This window comes from Sander lucioperca, chromosome 12 (assembly GCF_008315115.2).
Source record: "Sander lucioperca isolate FBNREF2018 chromosome 12, SLUC_FBN_1.2, whole genome shotgun sequence".
NCBI lineage: Eukaryota > Metazoa > Chordata > Actinopteri > Perciformes > Percidae > Sander > Sander lucioperca.
This window is the reverse complement of record NC_050184.1, coordinates 36,587,585-36,602,557: the sequence shown is the minus strand read 5'-3', so window position 1 is coordinate 36,602,557 and position 14,973 is coordinate 36,587,585. Positions and strand designations below refer to the sequence as shown.

Here is a 14,973-nt window from a genome sequence, read left to right as displayed (position 1 = left end):
ACAAAAATAAAGCTTGCACAGGAAAGGCTGGACCAATAGGAAGAAAAAAACATGGTTGGTCAGTGTGTGCATGTGTGTGTGTGTGTGTGTGTGTGTGTGGTTGGCTGGCAGGAAGAGAGTGGGAGGTGATGGGCATCAAACGCCCATCACCACCCACTCCCTTCCTGCCATGGCACCACTTTCTAAAGGCCCGGAGGGTGGGCTGCAGCTGTGGATGAATGTGTGGGACAAAGACAGAGAGTGTGTCTATTACTGTGTGTGGGTGTGAGACTGCCAGAGAGAAGGGAACATGTGTCAGTCTGCTCTGGTTATGAAACCATTTCAAGTGTAGCTATATATATTTCACTTCACTAAATGTGTCTGTATGTTTTAGTGTGTGTGTGTGTTTTCTCCTCTCACCTGCCACTTTCAGCCCACTCTGAGAGGTGTGTGTGATCGGGGAGGTGACTCCCACAGGTGGGTTTCTTCCTTTCTTCAACACATTTCCTTGACCCAGGGTCTGAGGTTTTTTCAGTTCGCCTTTCCCTCCATCTAGCCCCTCCCCCTGCGTCCGGGTCTTTTTCCATTTATTGGCTGATTCGGACTTGAGACTTCCTGTATCGTAGACGCCGCTGCCCTGGCTCTTGCGGCTGGGTTTTGTATCGTCAGTGTCCCAGGACAGACCGCTCTCCACTAGAGATCTCTTCTCTGCATCTGTACGCATCTAAAAAGAGAAAGACAGACACATGCTTAGAGACACTGTGTCAAGAAAATGTTTAGGAAGCAATACATTTGTGTGTGCCACTACTAAGATTATAATAATATGAAATACAACTTTAAGATTAATGTAATCCTCCAAACTCCACCCCAATACTACAACTTCTTGTTAAAAAAAAACAATCTAGCTTCTCTTGGATGATTCTGACTCTTTTCTAATCCCTTAAATCAATCCATGTTACAGAGTTAGCTCGGGGCACTGGGAAGAATGAGCCAATGGAACAACTCATTGGATCATTTATGCAAAAACGTTGTGTATCCCTTGAAATCTGTGCTTCATGTTCATCATTGGCCGCAGTTTGGCATATGATGAGGTGTGTGAACTCAGACAGAGCCTCAGACTCTGCCTCATCTTGATGCTTTCTGAGCAAAACAACATGTCTAACTCAGTTAACCCCAAAACACACTCACTGATATCTCATCTTGCAAGTCTGAATCCTATTGTATGCTCTATTTGAACACTTTCAAAAGAGACAGCAGGGGAAGAAACTGCCCAACACACACACACACACACACACACACACACACACACACACACACACACGCACACGTGGTGTATGTATGCATGTACACACACAGCACACAAAAATATTAGCTGAGACACAAAGAGTCGCACACACTGAGCTACACGGAGAAAATAGACAAGACAGCTAAAACATAATCCAATAAGAAAGTATGTCAAATGTTAAATTAAAAGAAATGTGAGGTCATTAATGAGTCAAGGTCTTCTGTGTGTGTTTGTGGGGATTAAATATGGAAGTGTACTCACAACAAAAGATTTAAGAGAGAGCAGAGAACAATTTTGTGCACTACTCAGTCTTCAGGTCAACCTTAATTAGATTTAGATCCTTCCATAACTAAATGCATTGCACAATCCCTGTTTAAGTGTGTACGTGTTTATATAAACACACTGCATGAGGACTAATATTTCACAGAGGCAGATTATTCTCCCCCCTGCAGGAGACTGACAGTTACACAGTGCATCAGGATGTGTGTGTGTGTGTGTGTGTGTGTGTGTGTGTGTGTGTGTGTGTGCGCTTGTTTTACTATATTCGTGGGGTCCAAAAACCGGGGAATACAGTATACTTGTGGGGTCTGCACAGCCTTGTGGGGCCCAAAATGCTGGACCCCACAAGGTTAAAGGACTGTTTGAGGGTTAAGACTTGGTTTTATGATTATGGTTAGAATTAGGTTATGGTTATGGTTAGGGTTAAGGTTAGGCATTTAGTTGTGATGGTTAAGGTTAGGGTAAGGGGCTAGGGAATGCATTATGTCAATGACGGGTCCCCACAAAGATAGTGAAACAAACGTGTGTGTGTGTGTGTGTGTGTGTGTGTGTGTGTGTGTGTGTGTGTGTGTGTGTGTGTGTGTTGCATCCAGCGGTTCTCATGAGGACTCATATGCTGAATTCCTTTTTTATTAAAACCAATAGACCCCATGGACAGGTTCACATCACATGAGGAGGAGGTATAAGTGTGTGTGTGTGTGTGTGTGTGTGTGTGGGTGTGTGTGTGTGCAGGTATGTATGTGTGTCCTGTCTGACCAGACCTTGTTGATAAAACATTGTCATTTCCTCACATACATTCCCGGATTATTGAAACAGATAGCCGTGGCAAAACATGATAACAACACATACAGACAGATAGGCAGACACAAACACACACACACACACACACACACACACACACACACACACACATACACACACACACACACAAAGTGAAAACAAGGTGTATTAACTTGAATACTTGGTCTATCTCCATGGGTGGAAATGAGGAAATATAGGATTTGTACCACCTACATACACCACGTTCTGGCTTTGATTCTCTCTCTCTCTCTCTCTCTCTCTCTCTCTCATCTCTCTCAGCCATGTCTTCTTTGTACCCCCGTCTTTCCTCCAACCTCATATCCTTATTGAGTACATTATGCAATATGTGTGAGAGATGAGGAATGGATGTAAAGAGCTGCCTTTGAGGGAATTAAAATCAACAGGAGCAAAAAGGGAAAAGGGGGAGTGATACAGAGGAGAAAACGGAGACAAAGAAATGGCTTCGGGACACACATACAAAGAAAAACAAACATCAGCTGAGAATGGCGAAAGAACAGGAACCATGTGTATTAGACAATGTGGGGTGCATGATGAGGTGATGGTTGGTTACCATGGTAATGATGCCATAGGGGGGTAATGGTTGCTATGACTCCTGCAACTAGGCGTGGAGGGAGGTGCCCCGGTTCTTGTGGCTCGCTGGCCTGGATGCAGAACTGCAGATGGCCCAGTGTGTGTGTGGGTGTTTGTGTGTGTGTGTGTGTGTGTGTGTGTGTGTGTGTGTGTGCAGATGGCCATTCTAGACCTGTCCTTCAGTATACGGGAGAAGACAAAGACCCGCACTCTCAGCATCCCTACACCTCGGTTGTCATGGTTACGCTGATTCCCTCTTGCTCTCTCTATCTCCCTCCATCTCTCGTTGTCTCTCTTTCTCTAAGATCCCTCCTACATCCGTCACATAAAGCACATTGTGGAGGTGTGACCTACATCACACACTCTGTGAAAACACACACACACACACACACACACACACACACACACACACACACACACTGTCTGGAACCGATACAGCTACAGATGGACAATGAAGAACCTCAAGCATAGCTGCAGACAGGATTTTAGAAGCACTGAAGTCATGAGTCCCAAATCCTCCCATCCCCACAGCGAATGTTTAAGGGTTAGGATTATATATCAGTGCACTTCAATCAATCAGTTCAAAGATAATCACTTTGGACAGTTGTTTCAGTCAGGCTAATTATACTACTGAACTGGACCAAAACTACAGGCTATGGATCAGCTGAATCTGAAAAAAAACTTTTGACTCAATCAAAGCTTGAACTGCTATGATAAAAAGTCCCAAAATGCCACATGGCATACATATTAGATTTTTGGTATAATGAAAAGTGTTGCCTGGTTATATGGATTAGTGTAGATCAGTAACCAACAACTACAGTCCCACTAGACGTTCCTCTCTAAAACCTCCAAAATAAGCCTGATTACAATTTTAAAAATCACCTCTTTAAAACTCCAACAAAAGACCAAAAGGAAGCCTTGTGGAACAATGCAGCTATCCAGCATGCAGTGTGTGTGTTGCGGCAAACATTGATCGCTGCAGATGTGATAAATATTATGGGTGTGCATAGAATACTTAATCAGGCTTTATCTCTGATGCCAGTGTCCTGCTGGCTGTTGTGTGTATTTGTGTGTATGTCCTCTCTACACAGACACATAGTGTTTGACACATTATTCAGCACCTCATCAATACCTCACTGGATTAACAGTTTAATCAATACTACTGTAACCGACACACATTGCTAATCTGTGTCAGACGGCTTTCTGTGCGTATGTTGTGTGAACGCTTGTGTGTGAGTTACTTACCACTACGGCTGAGTTTCTGCGGGAGCCGATGGGAGTGGTAGGAAGGGAGTTGAGAGTGGGACTCGTGTTGAACTCTTCAGAGCTGAGGTTGTCTGAGCCATCACTCAAACCGCTGCTGATAGAACTGCTCTCATCCCAACTAAATGAAACGATGACAAAGAAGATGTGTCAGATAATATTCATATATTAAAGCATGCTGCTTCTGCAATTATCAGGGAGCACATGAAAATATTATGGAGTAGCACAACTCATTTTAGAAAAATGGAAATTACTAGCATATTGACAATGTGTTGCGAATGAGAGCATGGGGAAAAAGAGAAGTCAAACAAAATAGTTGGCTTAAAGTAATGAAGAAACAATTAAAAATGTTAGTTTAAAATAATAGATAAATGGTTAAAATGTAAAGCTAAAAGTAACAAATAATGCCATCAAATAGCTAAGAGCTAAAAGTAATGGATAAATGGTTAGAATAGATAGCTACTGCAATGCAGTGTCTTAAAGAACTTTGGGATCCACTGAATAATAGACCACATCTTGTAGTTAGAAGAAAGATGTAATGTCCTGCCTAACAAATTTGCTATCGTCTGTGATCAAAAGTGTAATTTCAGAGCCTACATCAGACTGCTAGTAAACTGCACTAATTAGGTTAAATCCAGACAGATGATAGTGATGTGATCCTATTTTCAGGGTGAACAAATTTGTGTTTGAGGTTGCCAGTTAGTAAACCTGAGTTTAAGCCCCAATGCCATTAAGCATCCACCTTTCTGTGAATCAAGATACCAAATCCTTTCTCCAACTCCAAGGGCGTACAGAAGCTATTTCTGTTTCCGTACAAAGATCGATCAAGTATCACATACCATCGCATGCTCCCATATCCAAAACTATATGACAAAAACAAAACAATCTGTGACAATTAACTGGATATCTCCTCAAAGTTATACACTGCATAAACTATCGAAGCTCCACCAGCTAAGTTACATCAGCGGTTGGCTCACTTGCCTCCATGTCTTACCGTTTGTCTTTTGATTAAATATTCATAGACCTTATTTGAAACGCTCCTCGCTCTATATAGTTAACTTTCACACTGTATGTGCTGCAAACACTTGGCGAACTGAAAATTGGAGCGCTCTCGACATCATCTAAACCCACACACACACAAAAATAGCACCGAAGAACATATACACTGATGCATGTGCCCACGAGAGTATGCAAGAGGGGAGTCTGTGCCAGGACTATGAAGCCTGTCTGCTTGGCACACATCTGCTTAGCTGTTTTTCTTTTCCCCCTCAAGAGCAATTGTTCTGAAAATCCTATTGTTGTTACCTCTGTATATCTAAAACAATAGTATTGATAGACATCATACTTCAAGCTAACTAGAATATCAGTGATCCATGATGTTTGGTGCATTCTAGGAACTATTTCATGATACAGTGTTGCTTCTATGTACCCACTTTTACTCAACATCACCTTTAGATTGTCTAGTTCTGCCAACATGATTCGTTTCTGATATTTGAAAAAGTACAATAATTCTCTCTGAAATGAAGTGGAGCAGAAGTAGAAAGTGGCATGAAAAGAAAAGACTCAAGTAAAGTACAAGTACCTCAAACTTGTACAGTACTTGAGCAAATGTACTTAGTTACATATATCCCACCACTGTTTTTTTTATTTATTTCTGTGTTGATTTTTTTCTTATTGTTTTAGTCTTACTGTTCCTTTATTTTAATCCTGTGAAGATCTTTCTTGTAATGTTTAGTTGGATGGGTATTCCAGCTGAGAAAAGGTCAGTTGCATCCTTTATTTTTAAACACATATCTAATGCTGAATTACATAAAGGTCTATTGTGTCTACTCTCAGTGGAGACAGTGGCATTTCTGCCTCTTTAACAATTGGTTTCTCCATCTCCTGTATGATTGTTGCAGGGCAAAATTTAAGCAATTCAGTTTCCCTTTAAATAAAATCAGTTGTGACATTTGACCATTTCCTGTGTGGTGATCAAATATATGGAATACAGTAATATGACCTATCAAGCATACACCTAATTGGAACGAATGTGTTCACTTGCTCAACACAATGACTTGTAGCAATGACAAAGGGGAAATGTGGGGGAGAAAAAGGCACATCTGAGAGGTGTGTTTGGGTGTACATCCACATGTGCTCATATACATTAAGTAGGTCATGCTTAGGATGTTAGGGGGTTGGGGGGTTTATCTTATTAGGGTCAGTAGGTTAGACTGATATCATACTGTACTGTAAAACAAGTTGTGAGGGTGGGGCTTTGCCTAATGAGGTCATGTATACTGTGGCACAGGGGAGGGTAGTGGTGTGGGCCTTCCGGTTGGGTGCCTGTATGGGTCACACTGTACCCTGGGGGACTTGAGGGCAGGGATCAGGGGGAGAGGGGCAAAGGGAAAGCCCTCCTTCTCTAGCCTGTGGATATGTAGACATAAAAAAGAGCGGACGAGATGTTATGTCTGAAGTGGCTGTCATGCTGCCTTGTCTATAATGCCAGAGTAGGATTAAGGGCAAATTAAAGATTGGCTCAGACACATCCAGAGAGTCGACCTACACTTTCTGTCTCCATGTGAAACGCAAAAAAAATTAAATGTCTTTAAACTAGGAATAAAGTTCCAGTGTATTTTCAATTGCTACTGTATTGTGTTTCATTCTTGAAACAAGACAGAACAACCAACATCCTCATCCATATGAGAGAAAGAAACATTTCTTGCGATTCCAATTTTCATAGTTTTTTTATAGACACCATAAGCTCATAAAATAGTTTGTTGTTGAATATTTGCAATGAAACTTCAATTCTGCACTGAAAACGTGGGATTCTCTTATCAACTGGCAGATGATTTCACAATTTGTTTTACAGCAACATATGCAGTTTTAAGAATCAATTAGCGATTTAAGAACGTTGTAAGAAGGATGTTGTTCTTCTATAAAAGCTGATGTTGGATTCCTGATTTCTATTTACTCCTTAGTACAAGAATGCACAAAGGAACTAATAAACTTTGAACTCATCTAGTGTTCCTTCCTCATTGAACAAACTTATTCCTGGGAGAGGAACCTCCTCAACACAGCTGTGTTTTACTATCAGCACCTTTCTGAAGCAACACCTTTCTCTTCATACCTTGTTATTCACTTCAAAGTTACCTGGGTGTCCACCAGAGCTTTTGTGAATGATAATATACTAATAATATGTCTCAGATCTGATAGGAAACAGAACAAACACAGTGTCTGCTGTCACTCAGCCGACAGATGTAAAAACAGAAACCTGCAGAGGAGAGGGACGGGGTCAGGGGTCAAACATCACGGACAGCACTAGCTAAATGGGTGAATAAAATATAAAACAGACGACTTTATCTGATTTATCGGTGAGATTCTCTCATTTTAACAAAAAGAAAAGTATTTGAATGAAAATCCAACATCTACCAGACAAAGAAGAGACATTCTGTTAAAGGCTGCTTAGATGCGACCAAAAGAAGCCTCAGAGACTCAGAAAGTAAATAAGAGTTGAGACGATGTGGCCGCCAAGAGGCACATAAGGCATCGTACAGTTTGCACAGTGTATGCACATGAATTTCAGTGTATGTGTCTTGGCAAAGACTTGATCTGCCTTTAGCTTTGATCCGCAGAAATTATGTTCAGTCAGACTTCAATGAGCCCCGCTTTTTAGTTCTGTGAGCAGAAAAACTAAACTTGATTTTCTTATATAAAAACACTGTCTGTCCAAGTTTTTGGCTAAAAAATTCCAAGCTAAAACCTGATATCCTTAATCAGTGTCTGGCGATATACGGCTGCACCAGATCCAGTGTCATGTGGTCCAGCTCTTCTTTGCCATCTATAGTCCTCCATTAACTCAAATGGGTGAGATAAAAGGAAGCCTGAAAAGAGGGCGATGAAACACGAGAATACTCAAGAGAAGAGGGTGAAGTGGCGTGTGGGGAGCAAAGAAAGAACTGAAATGACAAGTGTGAAAAAAAGGGAGCTATAGTGAAAAGAGAAGTGCTGTTGATGACACAGAAAACCTCGTCAACATCTCAGGACATGATGAACTCTCTCAAGAGGATCGTCTCTCAACTCTCCCTCAAAACGTCCACCAACTTGCCTCCTCTATACTCAATCGACAAACAGCAGCTTTTGAAATCTCCTGTCATAATCTGTCTTCGCTCCACCTCATCTTTTTTATTCTTTAGCAGCAGCTGCAGAGACCAAGGGATAATATTAGCACCCAATTCAGATTAGCAAGTGTCTCACGGCAAGCACCATTTTAATAAAGCATTTGTCACATTTGTGTTCATTTAAATCAGCCAACCCTACATTATATCTTCCTCTAAAAAGCTAAATAACACCAGCCAGCTACAGTATTAAACACATACATTATTGTATAATGTATGTGTTTAAATCAAAGTACAGAGAGCAAACCATGGCCATATACCACATCTGTATGCCCTACTTATGGATGTTAAATTTCATTGGCCTATTGCGGCTTTAGACCTGACCTTTTTAGACCTGATCCAGAGCTAAAGAACCCTGTTGCAGGGAAAGGATCAGGACATTGAGAAATGGTACCCTGTAACTGTAATTTCATAAGCAAAATGAAAATCAATGTTGATTCGATTTAGGCTGCAATAAATGTCATTTAATCTGAGATGCGCTTGATTAAACTCCTTCTTCACCTCCACCTGACCGATGATTTCTTTCTGCGCACCATGTGCAAAATGCAGCATCCCGCTGAGCTGAAAATATATGCTACATGGACACACTGTATTCTGTCATCCCGAGCCAGCGGCACACAATTGGTGTCCTAGTCTAAGAAAAGCCACAATGAGTCAGAGAGCAAACTTAGAATACGTCATCTCTCAGAAAGGGAGAATGTTTAACGTAAGTTGCAGAATATTTCAAATGGTTTTAATATTTAATTTTTATTTTCCAGATTGATTAAGGTCATTGTGGTCAATACAAACAACATCATCCTTTCACAGAGACATGATTTCTTTGTTCCTCCATCTGCAGAGAGGACCGGCACACCCACGCAAACAGTGAGCCTCACAAACTATCAAGACAATAGTTGAATAGCTGCTGCTGAGCTTAATACTAGCTTTTATTAACAGGCTTCTGTGTTCCTTCACTATTCAGACTATGAAGCTAATTGCCCTGATCTCAATGTGAATGGTCTTTTTTTGCTGCTCATTATGAGAGCTCTGCACTCCCTTCTCCCCCTGTCTCCTCTCCTGATCTCTTTGAGGTTGAGAGATGGCAGAAAGAAAGTGAGAGAAATACGCTAGATCCAGAAGCAAGAAAAAAACCACTGCAGAGACAAAGCAGCTTTGCCTGTAATTTGTGGGAGCAGTGCTTGCTGGGAGTTGGAGTCTTGCCAGCCTCAGGGAGCAGACTTAACAGTATTGGTTGATAAGCTGTTCCATCTAAACAAACATTTGTTAAAATTGCATGCAGGCCATTTGGAGGAATGTGATGCTGAAGCTGTCCTGTGGAATTAAACTTTCAGAAGTAATTTCTGACTTTGCTGCATGGTTAGAAGATCATTAGTGATTGTGGAAGGAGACAGACTTACTGTCCTACACAGAACAAAATAATAAAACAACAATTAAGTAATTACCTGATCAATAGTCAATGCACATTATAGAGAATGTTAGTGCGCTTATGCAAAGCCTTGCACTAAACAACAGATCAATAGCAATGAGGAGCACAATGTCATTATCAATCTTGTTATCTAATTATAGCTCCCTTTGCAACAAAATCTGAATATTCCACCAGATCAGCAAGGTGAAATGATTATGAATGTTTAGTAACGTGACCTTCAAGGTTCCCTGTGGAGTTTTGGACCTGTAATTGCGCTACAGAGCAGTTTTTCTATGAGTGGATCTTTTATCTTGTGCATGCTGGTGACACGATACACAGTCCTACCAATGGAGTCACACTGTTCCACTGATCAACAGGTGGCAGTACCGGGCCAAGATATGCTGCAATGCACCAGCGACGGCAGTTTAGAAGAAGGCCGCAAGCTAGTAAACATGGATGTGAACAATGCTTGAATAAAAAAATACTTTAAAATTGGCTTAGCGAATGTTTTGTGAGAAATGAAATGCACTCGACATGTTTGTTAGACCTCAAGGACACACACAATGCATTTTTGTGAGTAACACTCCAGAGGGCACCTTAAAGTCTTCAACAGTGCTAATGCAACCTGGTCAATCAAGAGCTAGCAGAAAATTACTAATTAGACCATAGTGGAGCAGATAGATGAGGATATTGGGGACAGTTGGAGGGTGTTAGCTAACAGAGGAGACTTTGTAAAAAGGATGAAATGATACAAGAACAACATACATTTAGAAAAGGCTCTAGATCTTGTGAATGATATAGTACAAATGTAATGGTGATATGAACCAAGGGGTTCAACTCTTTGTACCCTTATGGGGTTAAACATATTTTATACAGGGTGATAGTTGGACACAGTCTCTCTCACTTGCGTAAAAGCATGGAAAGTGTTTCTGCAGTCCTACAATGGACAGGAACTTTCCATTCCTATTAAAATCCACAGTGTCACATGGCAGAACCCAAAATGGCTAAATCAGGTTCCTGGTTGTAGTGATGCCTTTTCAGGCAAATGGAAAGTAGGGCAATGCCAGACTGGCACTCGGCAGTCGGCTCAGAAACCGGAGGGGGCACGCATGAAAGGCCTGTTGAAGTCATTAGATTCTCTAAAGACTAAATATGTGAGACTGTGACTGGTGCTTGAGATGACAATAAGGTGAAATGCATTGTCTGTGCTTGTGTATCTGCCCGTCCAATTCAGTTATTGCAGAATGATCTCTATCTGCGAGAGAGAAGGTCTGTTTGAAGAGGCAGAAAGCAGCAGGAAACTTGGCCTCTAAGTCATGTGAAGGACATACAGGAAGGACACATATGCCTATGCAAAAAACAACCAACTGAAAAACTCCTCAACCATTGTACTACAAAAATGCCCCATTCCACCTTACAGCAGGTGTAAGGGTACAAGAATAATGTTGTTTACCATCAGGGGCGTAGCACAAAATTCTGGGCCCTGTAGAAAGGCATTTTCTATGGGCCCATCCCCACATCCACAGCTATTCATTCTAGCATTTTTTTGGGCCCTCCTCACATGAGGGCCCTGGGTACTCAGTCTCCTTTTCCCCCCCAGTCCGACGCCCCTGTTTATCATATAAAAAGAACATTAAACAGCAACATTATGTCATGCTGTCGCTTCAACATCCTCTACAGACTGGAGGCATAAAACAACATAACAGAGATGACAGTTTTCTCAAAAATACTCACAATGATTAAAAAACAAAATGACTCATTTGCAGGGGGGACAAGCATGACCGGCCACGCCCATCGTCATGTGATGCGTCTCCTCTTCAACACAGTCATGGCTGCACTGACCATCTGGGAGACAGAGTCTTAAATAAATGCAGTAGAGTTGATTTAAGCCTTATAAAGATATAATAAAAATCATGCTATATGCATGAGGTCGCACAAATACGTATGGATGGGCATTTACCTTATAAGACCGAAAGAGAGGGTGAATATGGATTGTATGCACAGATGGCTAACAATATGGGTCCCTGGACCACTTTAGCAGCTTATCATCAGGAAACCAACACACTCATATGCACAGATCTGTGATTCACCTTGGTGGATTATAAGCATATAGCAAAATCATCATTTTCCAATCAAATGGAGAGTAGAAATATGAGAGGTTGGGTACCATCAAAAACCCAGACTAACAGACTGAGGAACAGCTTATTCCCCAGAGCTGTAGCCTCCATCACCCCCCCCTCCATGCACAAGCACACAAATACAACCTGTAGCTGCTAAGGACTACTGTCATGAAAGCACTTTAACAAAACAAAAAACTAAACAAAACAAAAAAACTCTGCAAATACTCATGTGAGTACTATGTGCAATGCCTTTTTTATGTGTGTCTTTTTAATATTTTTGTTTGTTTTTTATCTTGTTTTTATTATTTAGTTACTGCTGCTGCACTGATTGCCACCAACGAAATGTCGTTGTGTTCATGCAATGACAATAAAGTATCTTGAATCTTGAAGTTATATAAATATTCTTCCTGGCTGGATGAGCATTTAAACATTCTGCAGGCAACACTGATTTTTTAAGATGAATAGGATTATCCATCACTACTGCACCATATAGGGCCATGAAATACTTTCCTCTGCAGGCCCAGCCCTTATTATATCTTGAATGGCTCAAACTCTGACACACAAGGTACATTAAAGACACTGCGTGAACATGCAGCCACTGCAGACTGTATCTATGGTCATTGTATACATTACATATCTGTGATTGTACTTCAGATGCAGGCAGATTGATCACAAATGTCATTTCAGCTGCTTCAGCCATCTGCTGCACTCTGGAGTCACGGCATGTTCTTATAAGAGAAACACTGCTATACATGCTGTTATTACCTTTAGTCTCACTCATAAATTACTTATTCTACCACTTTTTAATGATGACATGTTGTTGTCTGGGGCACTTTTAGAGTAATTAGCAAAAATATCTGTGGTTAAAAATGGCTTTTAATTAGCCACCCAATTCAGGTTCTCTGTTGAATTGTATTGTTAAACACTTACAGTAAATCATGGACAAGACCCAATTAAAAACTAAATTGTGCAAGCAGCCTGCCATAAGGTACACACTAAACAGAGAAATTAATTTCCTCTTCAGCGTTATTTATTATTTCCTCTCCGTCCCATTTCCATGATGTGGAATGAAACAATGTGTGATGGCTGCTTGATGGCTCTCCGTCTTTTGTGCACAAATACATACACACGCCACACGCAGCAGTATTTGGGCATTACAGGGGATTACAGAAAAGGCTGGAGTTAATGAGCTAGTAATTACTGCTAATTCCTTCTGCCACCAGGATCAGAGCAGGCCAGGGGCCTCAGTTAGCGGTCCTGTAAGTGTGTATATATGTGTGTGAGTGTGAGTCCATGGAGGAAAATACGAGGTCACATCCCTAAATGGCCATCACAGAGGAGAAACCCTGTTGTGCCTTTGACAGGCATATCCCTGACAGCACTGGCCTGGGGGTTTAGGACACACACACACACACACACACACACACACACACACACACACACACACACACACACACATCAGATGCACTAAATTGCCACTGTCCCCTGGAGTGAAGTTTGAATTAGCTGTCAGAAGTGTGTGTTGTTAGGACTGGGAGCTGGTGGGAACGGCAGCTTTGCTCAAGTCACTGCTCTGCTGGGGGTTAACCTAATCAGGCTGTGTGTTACTGGCTTTAAAGTGTGTGTAGAAGAATATTGAAGTACATCATTCTTCCAAGGTTTCCTCGCAATGAAGGGGACACATTCTGCAAATGCTTGGGGCTTTCTGGATGGAAAGTTAAAGCACTGAAAAGGCACTCAGACACATCAGGAATCCTGGTCAGTAAAATGTTTCTTTTCTGAGTGTGGGGGAGGTGGAAATAGATGGTGAAAACTGTACAGCTTAAGAAGAGAAGAAATTGCTTCAGCAAAATTCTCCCCACACAGCAAATTTATCTCTTAATCTCTCCTATCCTCCTGACCTCTCCAGGGTGGATGGATGGAGTTGGCTCAGAGTTCAACACATCGCAGCTGAGAGACGACTTGGCTCTAAACTACTTCATCCCCGTGAAATGAAACAGGACAGTTGAAACAGTGGAAGGTTCCAAGCTTCATATAAGGAACCAAAAACTGTGTGACTGTTGATCACGCTGACACTAACTGGGTCATCTTGATCTTCTCATATTGTAAGCCCCAAAAAGGAAAACAGTAGGAGCTGGGAGAGGTGTACAGATGATTCCTTGAGAGTCACCAGACACATCTTCTTCTTTGTATTTGTCTTCTACTTACTCAGCTCAAATAGGGTTAAAGTGTAAAGGTTACTGCCCCCCAGTCTAAACATGACTGATGCAGGGCTTTGAATGTAGCCACAATTCAAACAATGCCTCTGAACTTATGTTGCATAAATTAAAGCAAGAATGGGAGAAAATGGTTAAACAATTTCCCCACAAAGTAATTGCATGCCCTTAGTGTAAAGAGCATGATAAATTAGGTCAAAGCGTGTTCGATTTCAGAAGACATTAAAATGTTTCAGTGTGTTATGTGGTGACCAGCAGAGCTCTTTTATGACTCAATAACCCTTGACCCCCACCGTACCATGAGTTTCTTCCAAAGTCCTTTTCTTCTCTACAAGAGAGGAAGCAGAAGAGGGACAGCACTCCTGGGACAAGGTGGAACAGCCTTTTAAATCACCTCCATAAGTAGTTCAGTCTGGGGTGCAACATGGAGCGCTTCCCAGCCACAACTCAAGGGCTAAGAACTGGGGAGGAGCTAACAAGGGGAACCCCGGCACGCAGAGGCCCAGGACAGGGGTTGGATCCTGGGGTAGAATTTCCTCTGGCCTCCCTCCAGACATGTCAACGACAACAACAAAAAGTGAAATATGATACAGCTAACCTGTTGGGTTTTTGGAAAGGCAAATGTTGAACAGACCCAAGTGTAATACTGATATTAACTGAGAAATGTAATTGTCATTGGATGGTGTTAATTTACAGTAATAAGGATACTGTCAGTGTTTGCAGCGAATGCATCACACTAGGGAACTATCTCCCTCTAACACACACTGTCATACACACACATAACATATGCATGCACATATAGCAGATGGAGGAACTATGGTGTCAGCATGATGTGAGCCGTTGTTCATGGGTAAAAGGGCAGTGGCTCAACATG

General features: G+C 41.6%; 1 protein-coding gene across 12 annotated transcripts in view; it reads right to left on the bottom strand.

The window, feature by feature from the left end:
• LOC116058557 (neuron navigator 1-like) overlaps positions 1 to 14,973 on the bottom strand; it is a 90,128-nt gene that overhangs the window by 20,372 nt on the left and 54,783 nt on the right. For all 12 annotated transcript variants that reach the window (XM_031311428.2, XM_036008308.1, XM_031311431.2 and 9 more), the window contains 2 exons: positions 4,181 to 4,319; positions 400 to 703 (listed from right to left, as the gene is read on the bottom strand). In XM_031311428.2, the coding sequence (XP_031167288.1) occupies positions 400 to 703; positions 4,181 to 4,319 (443 nt within the window). The remainder of the gene's footprint in view (positions 1 to 399; positions 704 to 4,180; positions 4,320 to 14,973) is intronic.